The sequence below is a fragment of the Caenorhabditis remanei genome, chromosome II, assembly GCF_010183535.1.
Source record: "Caenorhabditis remanei strain PX506 chromosome II, whole genome shotgun sequence".
NCBI lineage: Eukaryota > Metazoa > Nematoda > Chromadorea > Rhabditida > Rhabditidae > Caenorhabditis > Caenorhabditis remanei.
In genome coordinates, this window is record NC_071329.1 from 19,066,479 (window position 1) to 19,087,147 (window position 20,669).

The following is a 20,669-nucleotide window of genomic DNA, read 5'->3' on the forward strand; positions in this document are numbered from 1 at the left end:
TCAACTTCACCTCTCCTCTCCAAAAACTAGAAATCATGACGCATAATCATGAAATCTTCGACTTTAGAAATCGTATCATTCGGAAAACTGCCATCTACAGTAATCCTGTTGTGAGAGATACACAAGTTCTCATAGTGAACGGTATGTGTTTTCCAGAAGACCTCCAACAGATTCCCAATCGACGTGTTCTATTTTCGAAACCTCACAAGGAATCAACGATGAGTCGAATCCTACCCGAGATGGTCAATATGTGGAGACGCGACACACCAGTCATTGGTACTCACTTCGAATTCAATATGGAAGAACATTTCTGGGACGATGCGTTTTTCGATGATATTGAATATTTGCCCGGCGCCAGAAAAGGTCGGCTTCCAGAAACGAGGTATGCAAACTCATTCATACTTGCAAAACAGCCGAAACGGGCCGGCTCGTAACTCGCGTCAAAATGAATATTATGAGCTCAAAAATAAACCAAAATGTAGATCTCGACGAGTTCTATCTCCGTGACCTACTACGGGCCGGATGGCTATTCGTTAATATGCCGCGGGCCGGGCTAGAAAGGCTTTTTTCATACTTGCAACGGGCCGGGCCGAACCGTGACGAGAATTTCCACGGCCCGGCTGAAAAATTTGAACTGAAATTTTGAACGAAAATTTGAATTTTTTGAATTTTTTCCCAAAAATGTCGAATTTTTGACTATACTTCAGAATTCAATCAAACGATAGTTATGCACCGAAAAATTGAAATTTTTAATGTAAAATTTCAAAAAAATTCAAAAAATAGGTACCTTTTTTGAAGCCGGGCCTTCGGGCATACTTGTCAACCGGGCCGACACTGGCCGGCTCGTAACTCGCGTCAAAATGAATATTATGAGCTCAAAAATATACCAAAATGTAGATCTCAGAGAGTTCTATCTCCGTGACCCACTACGGGCCGGATGACTATTCGTTAATATGTCGCGGGCCGGACTAAAATGGCTTTTTTGGCCGATTTCGCGTTTTTTTGCACTTTTTCCCGGCCCGTGGCACATTACCGAATAACCATCCGGCCCGTAGTTGGTCACGGACCAGAGTTGCGCGGAAGTGATTTTTTCAAAAACGGAAGTCGGAAGTCGGAAGTGAAAAAATTCCCGGAAGCCGGAAGTCGGTATTAGATTTCTTCGCAAAGATTCAAAAACTCCTAGAAAAAGTTCATGAAATTCGCGAAAATCAGTGGAAAACTAGTTTTTGGCTGAAGAAAAGCCTATTTTCTGTCCTTTTAGATCATTTTTCCATGTATTTCTGCGAAATTTACTTTTCGGAAATTCTACAGTTACGGAATGACGGGAGTCGGAAGTGAAACTCCAAATTCGGAAGTCGGAAGTAAAAATTTTCAAAACGGAAGTCGGAAGTGAAAAAATGCCGGAAGTCGGAATTCCGCGCAACTCTGTCACGGACATAGAACTCGCTGAGATCTACATTTTGGTATATTTTTCAATTCATGATATTAAGTTTGAAGCGAGTTACGCGACGACCCGTTTCGGTCCGGTTTGCAAGTATAACCTCATTGAAATTGAATAAATTCCAGATTTCAGATACATGAGATCTCAGAGGTGCGTCGATTTCGAGTTGGATAACGAGTCAGAAGTCACGGTTTTCTATCACTGGAACCATGTTCATTTGGTTGTTCATAGAAAATAATTTGCAAAACTATTTTTGTTTTCTAACTTTTTGATATTTGAATATTACAATTTAAAACAAAATTTTTTTCATAAAGTAAATATCAAAAACAATCTTTGGAATCCGACTTTTTGCCGTCTATTCAGCAGTTCTACCCAAAACATTTCGAAAAATCGACGGGTAACTAATTTTGGTCTGCTAGCTCTTTGTAGTTTGTAGTCGAGCTTACAGTCTGGAAAATCTGTAAAAACTGAAATTTTCAGAATTCTTAAAAATAACAGTTTAATGGAGAGGGGAAAAATCAACAGAAAGATAACAGAAATATAACAAAACTTTTTTAAAAAAACAGAAAAATGATTCAAATGGTGAACGTCTTCAACGGATCCTTTCCCTTCTTCTGGAATTTGTGCTTCAGTTTTTGACGATGCTTCTGTCCCATATTGTAGCGACGATGTTTGTTGCCGGGAGCCGAGAAATCCATTCCACGAAGCGCTTCTGGAACCATGTAGGGAGTGACGTCGGCGATCGCTGGGGAGTTGATTTTCAGCATTACTGGATGACAGTCCGTTTGCATTAACAACTTCTCACGCTCGTTTTTCGCGAAGAATGTTTGGAGATTCGCCGAACGCATCATCTGGAAGACATTTACATAGAGTTGGGATGTGATTGGTCTGCTGGTTCAAACTACAAACTACAAAATTAAGAGCTTGCAGACCAAAAATTGACAAAAGACCCATTAATATTATGAAAATTACCAAAAACTGAACTTGAAACGACTTTTCACTTGAAAAACTGAACATTTTCGTGAAATTCAGGTAAACTTGAAAGTTGGTCTGCTAGCTACACTACAAACTATAAAACCTGGAGCTAGCAGACCAAGATAGGACATTTTTTGGGGTTCAAGATAACTAATGAGATTTCTATCACTATTTAACTTAACCAAACCCTGAAAAAATGACAAAACGGTCGAAATTGGAATTTGGTCTGCTAGCTCGACTACAAACTACAAACTGTGGAGCTAGCAGGCGAAAAAAATGCCGAAAAACCATTTAATTTGTTGAAAATTCCCAAAAACAGAACCTAAAACGACTTTTCACTGAAAAAGTTTGAACTTTTCCGTGAAAATCCGCTAAACTTGAAAGTTGGTCTGCTAGCTCGACTACAAACTACAAAATATATAGCTAGCAGACCAAAATTGACCAAATTTGTCGATTTTTCTATAAATTTGTTCACTAATTGTAATCAGCAGCGAATAGCCTCAAGTTAACACAAAAAACCTAAAGTAAAGTCGAAAAATATGATAAAACTCCAATTTTGGTCTGCTAGCTTCAGGTTTTGTAGTTTGTAATGGAGCTAGCAGGCCAAAACTTAAATTTTATCAGATTTTGTTGAAATTTTCAAGATTTCCAGCTCAAATCTCTTGAAAGTAATAAATTTTTAAAGGATTTTCTCAATTTTTTTTACTAATTTTTGACCACTTTCGATTTTCCATCATTTTCCACTAATTTCAGCCCATACCTCCTGTCGAATCTCCTTCAGTCGGGCTTTCTTGATGACTCCTTTCGTACATTTGGCCAATGCTTCACGTGTTCTCAACAAGAATGTATCCAACTCTTTAATACGGAATTCGTACGGTTGGAGCACTTTTCGTCCCATTTGTGCATTGATTTCGTCTTGAATCGTCTCCAAATGTGGACGTTCTTGTGGAGTGCAGAATGAGAGCGCCGTTCCTTTGTTGAATCCACGGGCGGTTCTGAAAAAGAGATTTTTAGGAAATTTTTATAAATTTTAGAGCAAAAACTGAGTTTCGGAAGCCAAAAATTCCATTTTTTTGGAACAATTGTATGTTTTTTTAGTGTAAAAACCGTAGTATTGAGATAAATTGGTTTTGGTCTGCTAGTGCTCAGCATTGTAGTTTGTAGTGGAGCTAGCAGACCAAAACTGTGTTTAGGAAACCAAAAATAGTTTTTTTTTCCTGTTTTTCAGTGTAAAAACCGGATTTTTGAGGTGAAATTGATGTTTTCGATTGATAAATCGAGAGTTTTGGTACGAAATTTTCTTTTTTTCTAGGAAAATTGAGAAAATCGGCATTTCAACGATGAAAACGTCAGTTTATGGCCTGAGAACTCAAATTTTCAGCTTCGACAATAAAATTTCCAACAAAAAATTCGACTTTCTGACTCATTTCTTGTGATAAATCAAAGTTTTCGAGTATTTCACTCTAAAAAAATGACGAAAGTACCATTCATTCGATGAAAATGACCAAACAACTGAGTTTAAAACGACGTTTCACTTGAAAATCCGCTAAACTTGAAAATTGGTCTGCTAGCTCCACTATAAACTACAAAATAAAGAGCTAGCAGACCAAAATTGACAGTTTTTGCTCTTTCTTTGGCACTGAAATCGGGTTTTCCAGCTAAAAACCGAGTTTCTGACTCATTTTTTGTGATTTTTCATCAGATTCTCTATAAAGTAGGTTTCAGACGACGAAAAACATGAATTTTAAGCTAAAAAATTGTTAAATTAGTAGAATTTTCCAACTATCTCACCTTCCAACACGATGAATATACGCATCGGTTGTCTCCGGAAAGTCGAAATTCACAACATTCGAAACATGATGAAAATCAATTCCTCTCGACACTCCGGACTCTTTATCCAACTTTTTCGATCCGGATTTCTTCGATTTCTTCTCTTTTTGCTCCGTTCCTTCCGGCTCCAAATCCTGAAGAAAAATTCAAGAAAATAACCAAAAACAGAACCTAAAACTGCTTTTCACTTGAAAATTTTAACATTTTCGTGAAAATCAGCTAAACTTGAAAATTGGTCTGCTAGCTCGACTACAAACTACAAAATCTGGAGCTAGCAGACCAAAATTGGCGAGATTTTTCTGAAAATACGTTCACTAATTGTAAGCTATCACAAAAATCCTCAAGAAAAGTCGAAAAAAAAGATAAAACTCCCTCCAATTATGGTCTGCTAGCTCCAGGTTTTGTAGTTTGTAGTGGAGCTAGCAGACCAAAACTCAAGTTTTATTCGATTTCGATGAAACTTTCACGATTTTCCGCCGGAATCTCTCAAAATTAATCGATTTTGATGAAATTTTCTCAATTTTCCATATTTTTCCAAACATTCCGGCCGGTACCTCCTGTCGAATCAAAATCTGAACATATTTGTGAAAATCAGCAAAACTTGAGTTTTGTTCTGCTAGTTCGACTACAAACTACAAAACATGGAACTAGCAGACCAAAACCCAGTTTCGGGAGCTAAAAATTGGATTTTTCCTGGTTTTTCATGATAAAAAACAGAGTTTTGAGGTAAAATTGGTGTTTTCGATCGAAAAATTGAGAAAGTCTGAAGTAAAGTCGAAAAATAACATAAAACTCCAATTTCGGTCTGCTAGCTCCAGGTTTTGCAGTTTGTAGTGGAGCTAGCAGACCAAAACTCCAGATTTATTCGATTTTGTGGGAATTTTCAGGATTTCCGGCCGGAATCTCTCAAAATTATTCGATTTTGATGGAATTTTTGCCTAAAGTGTATGTTTTTCAGTGCAAAAATCGAAGTTTTGAGGAAAATATGATTTTGGTCTGCTAATTCTCAGAGTTGTAGTTTGTAGTTGCGCTAGCAGACCAAAACTGAGTTTCCGATGCCAAAAATTGTGTTTTTTTTCTGTTTTCTAGTGTAAAAACTGGAGTTTTTAGGGGAAATTGGTGTTTTCGGTTGAAAAATCGACAGTTTCGGTACGAAAATCGGATAAATTTGAATTAATGTTGAAAAATGAGGTAAACCTGTAACTTTGGTATAGTTTAAAGTTTTGTAGTTTGTAGTGAAGCTAGCAGACCGAAACTCAATTTTTATTCGATTTTGATGAAATTTTCAAGATTTCCAGCTCGAATCTCTCGAAATTAATCAATTTTTATCAGACTTGTCAAAAATCGGCCCGGTCGGGCCGGGCCGGGCCGGGCCGAAATTTCTCTTGGCCCGGTCTGCCCGGATTCAAAAATGGGAACCCGTTTTTACCAAATTTTATTTGAAATTTTTAGAAAAAATAGAGTAAAAATGCTTAAATTATCATACATATTCACATTTTTCAGAAAATTTCAAAAAATTCCAAAAAAAATTCAAAAACTCAAAATGTTTCAAAACGAGCCGAGCGGGCCGGGCCGGGCCGGGCCGAGATTTTTCCTGATTTCGGCCCGGTCGGGCCGGGCCGGGCCGAGATTTTTCTTGACCGGGCCGGGCCGGGCCGAAATTTCTCTTGGCCCGGTCTGCCCGGATTCAAAAATGGGAACCCGTTTTTACCAAATTTTATTTGAAATTTTTAGAAAAAATAGAGTAAAAATGCTTAAATTATCATACATATTCACATTTTTCAGAAAATTTCAAAAAATTCCAAAAAAAATTCAAAAACTCAAAATGTTTCAAAACGAGCCGAGCGGGCCGGGCCGGGCCGGGCCGGGCCGGGCCGGGCCGAGATTTTTCTTGACCGGGCCGGGCCGGGCCGGGCCGGGCCGAGATTTTTCTTGACCGGGCCGGGCCGGGCCGAGATTTTTCCTGGTCTCGGCCCGGCCCGGCCCGTGACAAGTCTGATTTTTATGGATTTTCCACTAATTTCGGTGATTTGTACCTTCAATTTCGATCCATCTGCATCAGAGACATCCGATGCAATCACAATTTGATAAGCGCCCTCGTTGAATTGATTGATGACGTGGCATCGGGAATTGGCGGGCATCGCTGAATTCAGAATACACGATTTCAGTCCAAAGACACGGAGAATCAGCATAAGTTTATAGCATCTATCGATAGAATTGACGAAAAGAATCGATCGACCGACGATCAATTTCAATTTGTACATTGCGACGAGAATCGCGAATCGTTCTTCGTCGGAGCCACAAGTTAATTGATACTGAGTTAATTGATCCGAGTTCGGAAGATCTCCTTCTGTCAGTTTAATTGTGATAACTGGTCCTGTCATGAATAATTTTTTCAGTGTTGTCATATCGTCTTTCAGTGTTGCAGATGTCATTACGCATTGATATGTCGATGGAAGTTTCGAGCGGATTTTGCTGAAAATTTGAAGGTTTTTATGAAAAAAAAAGTGAAAATCGAGAGAATTCTCGGAATTTGAGCGGATTTTGCTGAAAATTTACGAGTTTTGACGGGAAAAAAGGGGTTTTTGTGTGATTTTTGTGAAGAAAACCAGAGTTTTCGTTTTTTTTTCAGGAAAAATTGAAAAATCCGAGATTTTTAGGAGATTTTTCAAGCAAAATTCGAATTTTCCAGGTTTTCACTGATTTTTGTTAAATTTTGGTAAAAATCTGGCTGGAATTGTTAGAAAATCGAGAGAAACCTCGAGTTTTGAGCGGATTTTGTTGAAATTTCAGATGATTTTCATAAGTTTTCCGCTTGAAAAACAAAGATTTGGGCATAGGTTCCCCGGAAAACTGACAAATGCGCCCTACTGATAATTGAGTGTCGGAAATTGCTATTTTGAGGAATTTACACTCGAAAAATAGCATTTTAACGACACCTGGATTATCAATAGAGCGCATTTGTCACGGGTATGTTAAATTGAGCTGAGAACACTGATTTCTGTCAGAATTTCAGTCAATTTTCAGCAATTTGGCTCAAATTTGAGGCAAAATTGAAGATTCACGGGTCACAATCCATCTAATTCAAAAATTTAAGTGTAAAAGCGCCAAAGGTGCGACAGACATAGAAAATCTGTCATTTTCAGCTATTTGAGACAAAATTGAAGGGCCTATTTTCAAAGATTTTAGTCGATTTTAAAACAAGATGATTTTCAGAAGTTTTTCAGTTGCAAAACAAAATTTTGGGCATAGGTTCCCCGACAAATGCGCTCTATGGATAATTGGGCGTTGGAAAAATGCGATTCTGAGGAATTTACACTCGAAAAATAGCATTTTAACGACACCTGAATCATCTGTAGAGCGCATTTGTCATAGGTATTTCAAATTGAGCTGAACACACTCATTTCTGTCAGAATTTCAGCAATTTTCAGTCTTTTTAACTGAAGGTTCAGTTCGGAAATCCGGAATAACAGATGTGGTGTGATTTTTGTGAAAAATGTGAAAATCTGGTGAAAACTGTTAGAAACCCTGAGTTTTCGCCTATTTTTTCAAGAAAAATTGTAGAATTTGAAGTTTTTCCACCAAAATTCGTATTTTCCTCAGTTTTCAACCGATTTTTCTCAACTTTTATCGATTTTTCCCTCTACTAACATCATCTCCTCTTCATAACCAAATGACAGCAACAAATCGGCTTCGTCCATAACCAAATATTGGACCAATGAACAATATTCGGAACGAATTGAGCACATTCGGAGCAATTTTCCAGGTGTTGAGATGACGACGTGCGAATGATCTTCCAGCCAGACCGAGTTCTCTTCCTCGTTGATATCACACAGATTAATCGCCTGAAAGTGTCAAAAATCGGATTTTTCTCGAAAAATTGACTCTGAACACATCAAAAACCATATCTTTTTACAGTAAACTGAATCGTCAAAAATGGCATTCTTTGATCTAAAAATAAAGAAAATTGAGCTTTTCCAGTCTGAAAACCACATTTTTGAGCCGAAAACATCAACAATTACTCAAAACAAGCCGCCTTTTGAGTTGAAATTGAAATTTTGAGCATACCGAGATTTCCAATATTCCGCCTATACGTGACTGAGTGCACTCTAATGACAATTAGGGACAAAAATTGCAAAATTGCTCGAAAATAACATACCGTAAAAACTGTATTAGAGCGACATGTCGCTCTATTTTTCGAACAGGTTTTTGTTGTCGTTCTATTAGAGGCTGTCGTTCTACTAGAGGCTGTCGCTCTATTTTTCGAACGAAGTTCTAAACGTCAGTCAGGTTCGATTTATGCGAATAAAAGTGAAATCGGAAGAAAAAACATGAAAAATTAATGAAAAAAACAACGAAAATACCCAAAAACAGGGTGTCGGTCTATTAGAGGGTGTCGGTCTATTAGAGGGTGTCGGTCTATTAGAGGGTGTCGGTCTATTTTTCGAGCTTAATTTTGCTGTCGTTCTATTAAAGGTGTCGCTCTAATACAGTTTTTACGGTAATTTCCATCACATTGCCATTAGAGCGCACTTGTTATAGGTCTCATTGATAGAAACTGGCTGAAAGAAGCAAAATCACGATTTTAAGGTGTAAATATGCTGAAAATCCACATTTTTCAATTTAAATTTGATGAATTACCAGAAGAATAGAAAAATATGGCAATATACCACGGAAACCTATTAAAAAAAACGGCGAAAATTCAACTTTGAACCGACATATCTACCGAAAACTGGGAAAATAGGTCTGAAACCGTCAAAAATGAAATTTTTGAGATGAAAACTATGAAAATTGAGGCTTTCCAGCCAGACAACGACATTTTTGAGCCGAAAGCTTCGGAAATGGCTCAAAATCGCAGTAGATTGAGTTTTTTCGGCTTAAACTGGCAGTTTTCAGTGTTTCCATGAGATAATCGATCGAAAATCATGAAATTCTGCTTCCAGACAATTTCGGACGATTTTAATGCTGGTAATTCACATTTTTCGGTTTAAAATCGGCGAAAAACCTGAAATTCCAAGTTTAGAATTGATCAAAAACTGGAAATTCGACTATCTAGAGCAAAAATGCCAGGATTTTCAAGCTTTCAAAGCGAAATAACCCCAAAAATCTCAATTTTGGACTCAAAAACCCCAATATTCACCTGTAAAAACGGCAACGCCTGTGCCAACTTCACAAAAAGCTTATAAATCTGAGTGACCAATTCCTTAGTCGGCGCGATGACCACCGCCGACGGTCCAATCGATCCGTCGTTCGTTTTCGATTCGGCGATCAATTTCTGGACTAGCGGAATCAAGAAAGCACCAGTTTTTCCGGATCCCGTGCGAGCTCGCCCCATTATATTCTTGTTTTCCAGCGCCAACGAGATCAGCGACTCCTGAACTTGTGTCGCGTTCTCCCAGCCGAGTTCTCCAATGCTCTGTGATAAAAACAATAGTTTTTTCAGCAAATTTTGGCAAAAATGACTCAAAAATCGATTTTTTAAGTCGAAAATGAGAATTTTACCTTCAAAATCCGCTCGTCGAGTCCAAAATCGGCGAATGTCTTGTGCTCTGATTCAAAATCCATCTTATCCACCTGTGGACCCACCAAACCTTCCATCAGTTTCTGTCTTTTCCTGAAGAATAATTTTTTAGACGAATTTTTCGCGAAAAAAATCAAAAAATCCCAAAATTTTCACTAACTCCGCCTGAGTTTTCTTCTGTCGTTGCTTCCTCTTTCTCCCCGTCACTTCTTTCTCATCTTTACCGCCCAAATCCACTGAAACCTCGATTTTCTTCCCATTTTTCGTCTTTTTCGATTTTTCCTCGGTTTTTGGTGGCTCTTCCTCGGCGAATTTCACCGATTTCTTCTTTTTCTTTGTTGGATCGTCGGGCGACATTTTTATTACCTGAAAAATGCAAAAAATGCAAAAAATTGGAGAAAAATCGGTTGAAATTGATGGGAAATAAAAATAAATAAAAAACGAAAAAAAGTCGAGAAACGCGCCAGCAAAACGAGTTATGCGTCAGTAAATTTATTGGTGTGTTTTTGGATTTTGATGCAATCGCGCTCTATTGAGAATTTGTAAAGGGGCGGGAGAAGCTGAATTTTGAAATTTATCAGCGATAATTTCAGAAATTATCAATTTTTCTCATTTTCGGTCATTTTTTCGCAATTTTTTTGCATTTTTTCCCAATTTTAATAATTTTCAGCATTGTAAAATGAGTGAGAAGCAGTATAACCCGAAAGATCGCATAAAAAATCATCTAAAACGCAAGTCAAGCAGTCGGACACTGTTCAGCCCCTCCGTATCGTCGCCGGCAGTGAATTTCGAGAATTTGGAGAGGGAAAATAACACAGAAAGTTGTCCAGCGCCTCTGAATCCTTTTAAAGTGAGAAAATTTTCGAAAAATTGTTTTTTTTTAAAAGAAATTTTCTTTTTTTCAGATCCAATCCCCACAAAAAAAGCGTCGCGCCCACCAAGTCACATTTTCCGATGATTCTGAGAACGCCAACGACTCGTTTGGTGCCAATATTCGAAAGTATCCCTGGAAATTCTTTAAAATAATTGTTAAAAAAGCTTTTTAGACCGCTCTCCCCGCAAAAAACGCCGACAAAAGGCGTCAGATCGTCGCCAAGGAAGAAAAAGAACACACAGTTGGAGAGATTCACCAGTTTTGATCCGGTAAAGCTTAAAATTTCTGAAAATTTGAGAAAATTTCACCCAGAAATCGATTTTTCCCGGCGCCCGCACGTCTACCGCCTCCGCCGCCATTTCCGCTGATGCCTCGAGTGGCGCAGGCGGTAGCGTGGGTGGCTGTCACCCAGAGGGTCCGGGGTTCGACTCCTCTCCTTGGCAAAGTTTTTTTTGCATTTTTTTAAAGTCATTTTTATTGATTTTTAATGTATTGTGAGCCATTTCCACTGGATTTTTCACATTTTTTGCACATTTTCAGACGCTCCTTCAAGAATTCCACGCTGTCGACTTCTCCCAACTGCTTCCCACCGCTAGTATCCCCCTAAAACCCGCCGAACCAGTGCAAGAATCCACTCCAGACCTGCCAATCGATCTCCGACTCGGCGGGAAACTCCGTTTAGTGTCAAAAGTGCCGTTTCCGTGGATGAATACACGGAAATCGACGGGAATCGTGTCGGTGAGAATACCGGCGATCGATCGATACGAAGGGGTACGGTATTTTAATCGGATGTATATCAGTGGACAAGAGGTTTGTCCGTGGAGCGTGTTTGCACAGTTTAAACAAAATTTAATTTTAGGATCCGACCGCCTATCTGCCATCATCCACGTTGTCACTTCTGGAAGCCGCTACACTTTACTATCAGTTTCCAGTGATTCCTGGAATGGCGATGTATCCGAGAATCACTTCGGAAATAAGGTAGAAAACGCGCTCTGTTGATAAAAATCAGGTTTTTAACGTGAAAAATTAATAATCTTGTGGCAAATGCGCTCTACTGACAATTTAAGCGAAAATTGTGGTATTTTGGTTCAAAATCGCCGCAATTCTCAGTAGATTGTCATTAGAGCGCATTTAGTCACGCGTAGGCGGAAGCTATGCCCAAAATTTCAATTTTTTAGACAAGTTGAACAAATTTTGAGTAGTTTCGAATCTTTTCAAATACGAAAACGCGATTCGTTCATAATTTGATGACAATTTCAGTTTTTAGTGGAAAAAATAGATTAAAAATGTGCGATCTTGTGGCAAATGCGCTCTACTGGCAATTTATGAGAACATTGTGGTATTTTCATTCAAAAATACCGCAATTTTCAGTAGATTGTCAGTAGAGCGCATTTAGTCACGCGTAGGCGGAAGCTATGCCCAAATGTTTAATTTTAATCTAGATTCTATTGCTTTTTCCCTTCCGACGAGTGGCAAATGCGCTCTACTGACGACGATTTGGTGAAAATTTCGGTTTTTTTTTACTTCAAAACCCAATTGAAGTACATATAAAAGACAATTGGGCGTTGCCTGTTTGTCTGAGGCGCTGTCCGCAACGGTTTTGGAAAGAGAAGAGAAACTGAGCCAGCGGGCAAAACCGAACTGCCGTGCTTTGGACAGCGACAGCCGCTTTAGACCACTCCGGCTTGACCGCCGAAGGCGGGGAAGACAGGCTGGTTTTAATATAATTGCCAGTAGAGCGCATTTAGTAACTTATAAGCTAAAAAAGTGGATAAAAAATTGTGTGATCTTGTGGCAAATGCGCTCTACTGACAGTTTGCGAGAAAATTGTGGTATTTTGGTTCAAAATTACCGCAATTTTCAGCAGATTGTCAGTAGAGCGCATTTAGTCACGCGTAGGCGGAAGCTATGCCCAAAATTTCAATTTTAAGCAAAATTCAACTTAATTTATCTGGTTTTCATAGTTATCCTGACTTTCGTTGTGTGCAAATGTGCTCTACTGACAATTTTTGTGAAAATTACGGTTTTTACTTCAAAACCCAATTGAAGTACCATAATTTTGATAAAATTGCGAGTGGAGCGCATTTAGTCACTTACAAGCGGAAAAAGCGGATAAGAATGGTGCGAACTTGTGGCAAATGCGCTCTACTAACGATTTGTGAGAAAATTGTGGTATTTTTATTTAAAAAACCAGAATTTTCAGCAGATTGTCGGTAGAGCGCATTTAGTCACGCGTAGGCGGAAGCTATGCCCAAAATTTCAATTTTTACTTGCAGCAAATGCGCTCTATCGATAATCTAGTAAAAATTACGTTATTATTCACCGTAGTTTTTATAAAATTATCAGCAGAGCGCATTTAGTCACTTGAACGCGGAAGCTATGCCTAAATCTTCAGTTTTTGACTTCTAGCTTGCAGTAAGTGCGCTCTATTGTCAAATTTTTTGTCATAGACTTCGTCAAACGCGCTCTATGGACAATTTTTCACATTTTTCACAGAAATGTGACACGTGTCCCATTGGCTCAACCGACAACGAATACAATGTTCAATCAATGGGTCGAATGCTACGAACAACTATTCATGTCGTACAAAAAAGGAGAACGTGATCACTTCTACGTCGCGTCGGCCGTCTTCAACGTACTCTTCACCAAAACTACAGTAACCGACGACTCGGATGACGTCACCGGAAGCGTTTGTGCCGATGAGACGTCCCAATCGTGTTTTAAGGCGTTTAGTGGACAGAAGTTGGTGGCATTGGTGTCTTATACGAATTCGGCGACTCGAGAGCATTTGAGGAGTCAGGGTACGGGAGGAAATGATGAACATTTGAAGAAAAATGGCTAAAAAAAATAGCTATAGACAGTCTGAAAGTGCCTAAATACTACTTCACTTGTGACAAATGCGCTCTATGGATAATCCAGTGAAAGTTTCGTAAATTTTGAGTGAAAATTACGGTATTTTTATTGGGATTATCAATAGAGCGCGTTTAGTCACGTAGCGGCAGAAGCTATGCCCAAAATTTTAATTTTCTTATTTAGTTTGTACCAATTTTGAGAATTTTGTTGGTATTTTGACTGCAAATGCGCTCCATTGACGGTATGGAGTGCTTTTTGACTTCTGGTTTGCGCGGTAACTGCGCTCTATTGCAAATTTGGAATACATTCATTGATTTGACCGATTTCTCCTAATTTTCATAGTGAAACTTGTGACAAATGCACTCTATGGATAATCCAGTGAAAGTTTCGTAAATTTTGAGTGAAAATTACGGTATTTTCATTGGGATTATCAATAGAGCGCGTTTAGTCACGTAGAGGCGGAAGCTATGCCCGAATTTTCATTTTTCTGAAAATTTTCGAATTTTTCTTCATTTTCAGGTGTCGATTATGAAGTAATTGGTGCTCCGCCGAAATCGAACCTAAAACGATCGTCAAGTCAATTTCTTCTGAATCAGAATACGTCTACACTTGATTGTCTCATGTCGACTGCTGAATCCCGAGAGAATTCAATGATGGGATCGATCGATATGGAAAAATCTGAAAAATCTGCTGAAAATTCGCTGAAAAGTCCAGAAAAACGAGAGGAGAGTAGTGATGAGAATGATAGTCCAACGAAAGCCAATCAGGAATGGCTCAATGATATTGGAGTGTCGCCGAGACATGTTAAGGGCAACGCGAGGAGGTAAAACGCGCTCTATTAAGAATTGTGGGAAAAAGTTGACTAAAAATGCGTTTGAAACTGTTTTAACTGTAGATTCTGTGGCAAATGCGTTCTAATGATAATTTGTGAGAAGATTGCGGTGTTTTTATTCAAAATTACCGCAATTTTCAGCAGATTATCAATTAAGCGCATTTAGTCACGCGTAGGCGGAAGCTATGCCCAAATTTTTATTTTTAAAAATTAAATTCAACCGATTTTGAGCTTTTTCGACCAAATTAAGATGATTTAGTTTGTTTTCGTAGTATTTCTAGTTCCCGGTGTGCGGCAGATGCGCTCTATTGATAATTTGAGAACAATTGTCAGTAGAGCGCATTTAGACGGAAGCTAGTGCAGCTTCCCATCTAATTTTGCTATTTTTAGTCAGTTCTCCCATAAGAATGACTTCAGACCTATGACAAGTGCGCTCTAATGACTACTTACGGTATTTGCGAGTCCCAAATTGTCATCAAATGCGCTTCGCTGATAAAAATCAGTTTTTACTGTGAAAAGTCATTATTTTTGTGGCAAATGTGCTCTAATGACAATTTGCGAGAAAATTGAGGTATTTTTGTCCAAAATTACCGCATTTTTCGAAAGATTGTCAGTAGAGCGCATTTAGTCACGCGTAGATGGAAGCTATGCTAATTTTCATTGAAAACTTGTTTTATCTGGTCTTTGTAGTTATCCTGGCTTCTGTTGTGTGGCAAATGTGCTCCACTGACAATTTAGGAGAAAATTGTGGTATTTTGGCTCAAAATTATCGCAATTTTCACCAAATTGTCAGTAGAGCGCATTTAGTCACGTATAGGCGGAAGCTATGACCAAATTTTTAATTTAGAGTGAAATTTTGACGAAAATATGCGATTTTTTCAGAAAACTCTCGACCCAACTATCGAAAAACGAAGGAGGAATCTCGTGTCTTCTGGTTCGTGGCGCCGCCGTCCAATCCCTTTACAACACTTTGATGTCATCGGATATCGTTCACGAGAAGACGGGTCCATTCACCAAAATCCCGCCGACACTCATCGCCACGTCACCATTTTTATATGGACAGCTTATTAGTATGAATGTAAGCATAGAAAATTTTGAAAGTTTCAAAAATAAACTATTTTTTTTTAGAAATCGTCACAAATCATCTCGAAAGCCGGCTCAAAATGCTCGGAATACGTGTTGGAGTTGGATGGGGGACCCGTATTGCCACACTGCACAAAAATGGTACTCCACTTACAATATTAGCAATAGAGCGCGGTTAGAAACCCTCTGAAACTGTAATAACTGTGAATTCTGTGGCAAATGCGCTCTAATGGTAATCGAGTGGAAAAATTTCAGTTTTTCTTGCTGGATTATCAATAGAGCGCATTTAGTCACGCGTAGGCGGAAGCTATGCTCAAATTTTCATTGTATGCTTGCAGCAAGTGCGCTCTATTGCAAACTTAACCGATTTCAGCTATGGCAAGTGCGCTCTACTGATAATTCAGTGGAAATCACTGAAATTATCAATGGAGCGTATTAGCCGGAAGCTATGTCCAAATTTCCAACTTTTCCCATTTGTAGATCACAAAATTCGTTCGCTCCGCCCATCTTTGCCGTAAAGAAGAAGAGAAAACGGTACAACTACAAGTCACCGAACGTCATTCGAATCAAGGAATGTCCGATTGGACTACAAGGACTACAAACTGGAATACGGTATCGATTGAGGAGGATTGTGTGAAATGGACACCGATTCAGAAGAATTAGACAATTTTTTTGATATTTTATTTTGATTTTAATTTTGAAGTGAAAATATTGGTTAAAAGGGATATCAAAGCCAATTAATAATGTTGTCTTCATTTCAAAAATGGGAATTTCGAGGAATGTTTTACAGGGTAAGAAATTTGGACACAGGAGAGAAAAATTAAGATGAACCGAGTGATAGAATGATGAGTGAGGGGTTAATGGAGTTATTAAATAACAAAAATGACAGCCGATGGATAGAAAAATATGGATTGAATCATATAATAATAATACAAATAGCATTAAAACATAAAAAATACTGAAAATTCAGAAGATGTAGAAATGTTTTGTCATTAGAGCGCGTTTGCTTAATTTACCCGATACGGCTAATTACATGAATAAAATGTTGATTTTTTACAAAAAATGTGTTGAAAAAGCAAAAATCAACATTTCATTCACGTAACCATAATTATAGGGATGTAACCGTACGCGCATTTTTCCAGAATTATTTTTCATGTTTTTTGACCGATTTCTCAAGTTTTTTTGAAGCTTCAGAAATGGGATTTCACCGAAAGAGCGCGAAGTTCACTATAAAAAATTATTCTCTTCGAAAAGTGTGCCTTCATGAAAACTAGCTGATCTCACAGAATACGAAATGCTTAAAACCAACCGGTTTTTGGAATCTCATTTTCTCGCGGGCATTGTGAATAAGAAGAAAATAGAATACGTGATAAATTTAGAAAATTAGAAAAGCCCCGCCGCCCGTTGTTCATATTCAATTTCAGTCATTACGTGATCCACAAAAATCTCCATTCTGAAGACATCCGATCCGTCAAAGTAGACGAGCGCCCTCCGTCCGTCGATACTTCTCACAATATCCCTTGCGTATCGAAGACCGCCTGTTTCAGTGGTTCTTGGAAATCGGACTCTGGAAAAAAAAACTGGCTTTCCAAAATAAAAGTTATATTTTAATATTTTCAGCAAGCCAGGACTGTTCAAGTTCATGGGTTTGACTCAAAAGCTCTTAAAGGAGGACTGAAGTCACAATTTTTTCGTTGCAGTCCTTTCGGAAACTTTTTTTTCTCAATTTCTCGCCTTTTTCAACAAATCAAAGATATTCATGAAACATATTTTGAAAAAATTTGGGATTTTTGATTTTTTTGGAAATTTTTTGGAAAAAAATTTAGTCTTTGACCAAAAACTTGAAGTTCAATCAAAATGTGGGAATGGATAATAAATGTTGCACTTTTATTAAAATTGTTTAAAAAAAGAGAAAAAGGGTGGCCAGGCTCAAAACCGAACTTGCGCTCATTGTACAGCGACAGCCGCTTTGGGCCACTAGGCCATGAGGACACGTTTGTGAGAAAGTGAACACGTGAATGAGGAGAGACCAGCCGGGTGAACCGCAGAGGCGGAGCATCCAGGCTAGTCTGAAATAAAAAATATGACTTCTGTCCTCCTTTAAACTATCTGAAATTAAGTAGGCAAAAAAGGAGAAAACTCACGAAGGGGTTGATGCTATATTTTCGAATAAATTGAATCGATCCCTCAGAAGTCGCTTTTCAGGTAAACGTATACGTAAATACACAAAATTCTGGTTTCCACCGTTGATCCAATTTAAAATGAAGTTATTCAGCGACCTCTTTGAAATTTGCTGCATACATATATCTATGTAATCAGAATCCAATCGGAACAATAAACTTTTATGGAAATGTAGAATAAATCCGGATAACTTCAGTCTGATGGGTGTGACCGGCTTTTGAATGTATATCATCTCTTGTGGCCAGAATGGAATTTCGGCTGTAACATTTTCAGCCTTTAAAGAAAGAAGGTGAACTAATGCTTTGCGTGAATTTCCTCTAATAGACGCCATTTTGATAGTTTCAAACTGCGGAATCTCATCGAACACAAAAAGTTTGGTAAAAGATCTATTGATTGGTAATGTGTATAATAGATCAACCTCGTCCCATATAGCAATCATTCTCATCAACCGATACAATCGTTCCATGCATTGAATTTCAGTTTTCTTCGATATTTCATCATTCGCTGTCATTATACTTGACTTGATTTCACAATTTTCGACTTTTGATGATATCCGAATGTTTGAAAATTTCTCAAAGTTGAGTGCAATTTTTTTGAAACGACGGCGCGGGGAGTGTCGAATGAAGTCTCGTTGACAAATTGATGTGAGACATAGATTTATTCTGAAAAACAGAAAATATCGATATTTCATCGATCTTCAGCTCATTTGCAAAAAATTTAAGAACCCAAAATTGTTTCTGAACCATATATACAGTACTGGCCATAAAGATTGCGACACTTGCAGTTTTTAGTTGAAAATGATCTACTTTGAGTGTCTGGCACGGCCTCCCTGATAGTCTCACAATATTGATTGTTTATGGAGTGTATAGATCACAAATAGAGCTTCATTTTTAGTTGACAACTTTTTTGTACGAGCAGACCCTAAGAAGTTACAAGTAGTCAATGTAAAAATCTCAAAAATGTATCCTTTTAGCACTGAAAAAGGGCAAAAATTGCGAGAAATTTCTTTGACGATATGTAACTTGCTAGGTAGTGCCCGTACAAAAAAGTTGTCAACTACAAAAATGAAGCTCTACTTGTGATCTATACACTCCTTAAACAATCGATCTGGTAAAACTATCAGGGAGGCCGTGTCACAGTCTCAAAGTTGACAATTTTCAACTGAAAACTGCAAGTTTCGCATTCTTTATGGCCAGTACTGTACATTTGACATAGAAATGCGGTAAATTTCAGTTTCCGAGTTGTAGACCAAAAGTTTTTTTGATATTTTTATTCTGAACAAGATGAAAAGTAATAGTTTCTTCTCAATAGTATCAGATTTTCTAGGTTTTCAAACTTCTCGTTGTTTTAAACCTGGGTTCTCACAATTAGGAGTTCCTAAAATGGCCTTTGCCAATTTTTAAAGAAAATCTGAAATGTTCTCATTTTCAAAAACTCACATTTCTGGAGTGGATAGGAACGAGAGGACAGTATTCAATGGCACATATGGGAGCCGGTTGAGAGGGAACCCTGGAGATCTGGCAGCAGACTTCAAATCTGGGTGCTCGACGAGGAATTGGTGGTTTTTTGTTCCCATCGGTCTGGCAAGTCTCGACTGATTGCAGTATCACAGTCTCCCCCGCTTCCAATACGCCAAGCAATGCCGGAAAAAGACGCGTCAATCAAGTAGCTGGCGCAAATTCGGACGATTTTTCGAAAATTTTAGCCCTTGCCGATCTTTTGTTCTGTTACATTACACGGATTGTTTTTGTTAGAAAGACATTCCTTAGACTGAAAGACGTTCAAAAAGTGTAAAAACTTTAATTTTGGTGGAGTAAATAAAAAGATACAACAGGTTTAACAGTGAAATTCATGAAACTTCAAAAGTATAGAACTCCTCCTACGCTGAATAAAAATCCAACTTTTTGGGCTTAATAGACTCGAAAAACACTAACTTAAAAAAGTTAGCGAATTGTTCTTGGAAAAATTGACCCAGAAACTTTAATTTCCCAAAAAAACTGCAATTCAAGCCAAAAAATGGGGTCTAAAATTTGAATTCGCGCCGAAAATGCGAAATGCGTCAACAAAAATCGGCAAGTGCGCAAACAAAAACACGCGGAAAGCGCTACACCGCACCTTGCTTTACCGGAAGCGGGGGAGCCTGTGCAGTATTGAGATGGCATCAATTCGATCGGCGAGTGATCAGTGTTGTCGAGCTGCAGCCGTTCGCGATTCTCATCTTTCACAACTTCTTCGTCCAAAACTCCAGATTTTGATTCGGAAACAGTGTCGTGAACCTGGTTGGCAACTCCATGCTGCTGGAAGAGGTCTTGAGGCAGTTGTGGTTGTTGCTGATGGTTATTGTGTCCACCGGTCACACCTTGTCGATTATTTCGTTGAAATGGTGGGTCCCGGACAGGCGTCACAGAATCGTGACGGAGTAGTGAATACGGTGGCTCCGGCTCGGCTCCAAGTCCACAGCATCCGCCGAACAGTCGATACAAACACTCCATTGAGCTGATGGGGTTGGCTGAAACTTGGATAATTAAACCAATCAGTAAATAACACGCGAAACCAGAAAGGAAAAACGGAAAGGGAGAGAAGGCAGAAATTTATCAAACGGGAATGAAAAACTCATAAGAGAACTGCACTAGACAGACCTGTAGAAAATCAATTAATGATGACAAATACTATGAATATGTGAAGATAGATTCCATGGAGATAAGGAGGCAGCTGGTAATATGAATAGAATAACAATAGACCGAGTGTGACAATGTGTGAATTATTTGACATGTTTACGTTGGATAAAGACATATGTTATTTACTCCAATTTACCTCAGTTGGTTAAATAACAGGGGTCAGGACGAAGAATACTAACTAGGGAACCTTTTTCATCTCAGGGTTGAAAATTGGCTGAAACTTTGCACATATATACTTTCGACCCTGCTCTATCGCATGCCGTTCTCAAAAGATGTGCAATACGGATCATTAGAGAGAAAATTGGGTCTGAAAATTTCTGAAACTCGCCGTGTCAAATTAAACGCGTGACGCGTCTTTCTTGATTCCCCTTTTCTCTATTAAAAATATGAACATCGGTGGT

The 20,669-nt window shown here is 38.4% G+C and overlaps 4 protein-coding genes across 4 annotated transcripts; 2 read left to right on the forward strand and 2 right to left on the reverse strand.

Annotated features, from left to right (window-relative positions):
* Positions 1–35: 35 nt before the first annotated feature.
* On the forward strand, positions 36–434 carry GCK72_007970 (uncharacterized protein; the record flags this gene model as incomplete). The annotated part of the gene is made up of 1 exon (XM_053726569.1): positions 36–434. One exon carries the CDS (start codon positions 36–38, stop codon positions 432–434), a length of 399 nt encoding a protein of 132 aa, XP_053590763.1.
* Positions 435–2,016: 1,582 nt separating this feature from the next.
* GCK72_007971 (uncharacterized protein) lies at positions 2,017–10,124 on the reverse strand (the record flags this gene model as incomplete). The annotated part of the gene is made up of 8 exons (XM_003090690.2): positions 2,017–2,292; positions 3,177–3,411; positions 4,208–4,380; positions 6,283–6,721; positions 7,898–8,091; positions 9,387–9,662; positions 9,749–9,860; positions 9,928–10,124. 8 exons carry the CDS (start codon positions 10,122–10,124, stop codon positions 2,017–2,019), a joined length of 1,902 nt encoding a protein of 633 aa, XP_003090738.2.
* A 322-nt stretch (positions 10,125–10,446) lies between these two features.
* Positions 10,447–16,072, forward strand: GCK72_007972 (uncharacterized protein; the record flags this gene model as incomplete). Its single annotated transcript, XM_053726570.1, has 10 exons — positions 10,447–10,617; positions 10,673–10,767; positions 10,814–10,910; positions 11,182–11,451; positions 11,501–11,619; positions 13,138–13,442; positions 14,014–14,317; positions 15,209–15,404; positions 15,455–15,550; positions 15,890–16,072. The coding sequence occupies 10 exons, from the start codon at positions 10,447–10,449 to the stop codon at positions 16,070–16,072; spliced, it is 1,836 nt and encodes a 611-aa protein (XP_053590764.1).
* Positions 16,073–16,792: 720 nt separating this feature from the next.
* On the reverse strand, positions 16,793–20,082 carry GCK72_007973 (uncharacterized protein; the record flags this gene model as incomplete). Its single annotated transcript, XM_053726571.1, has 3 exons — positions 16,793–16,976; positions 19,030–19,170; positions 19,706–20,082. 3 exons carry the CDS (start codon positions 20,080–20,082, stop codon positions 16,793–16,795), a joined length of 702 nt encoding a protein of 233 aa, XP_053590765.1.
* Positions 20,083–20,669: the final 587 nt, after the last annotated feature.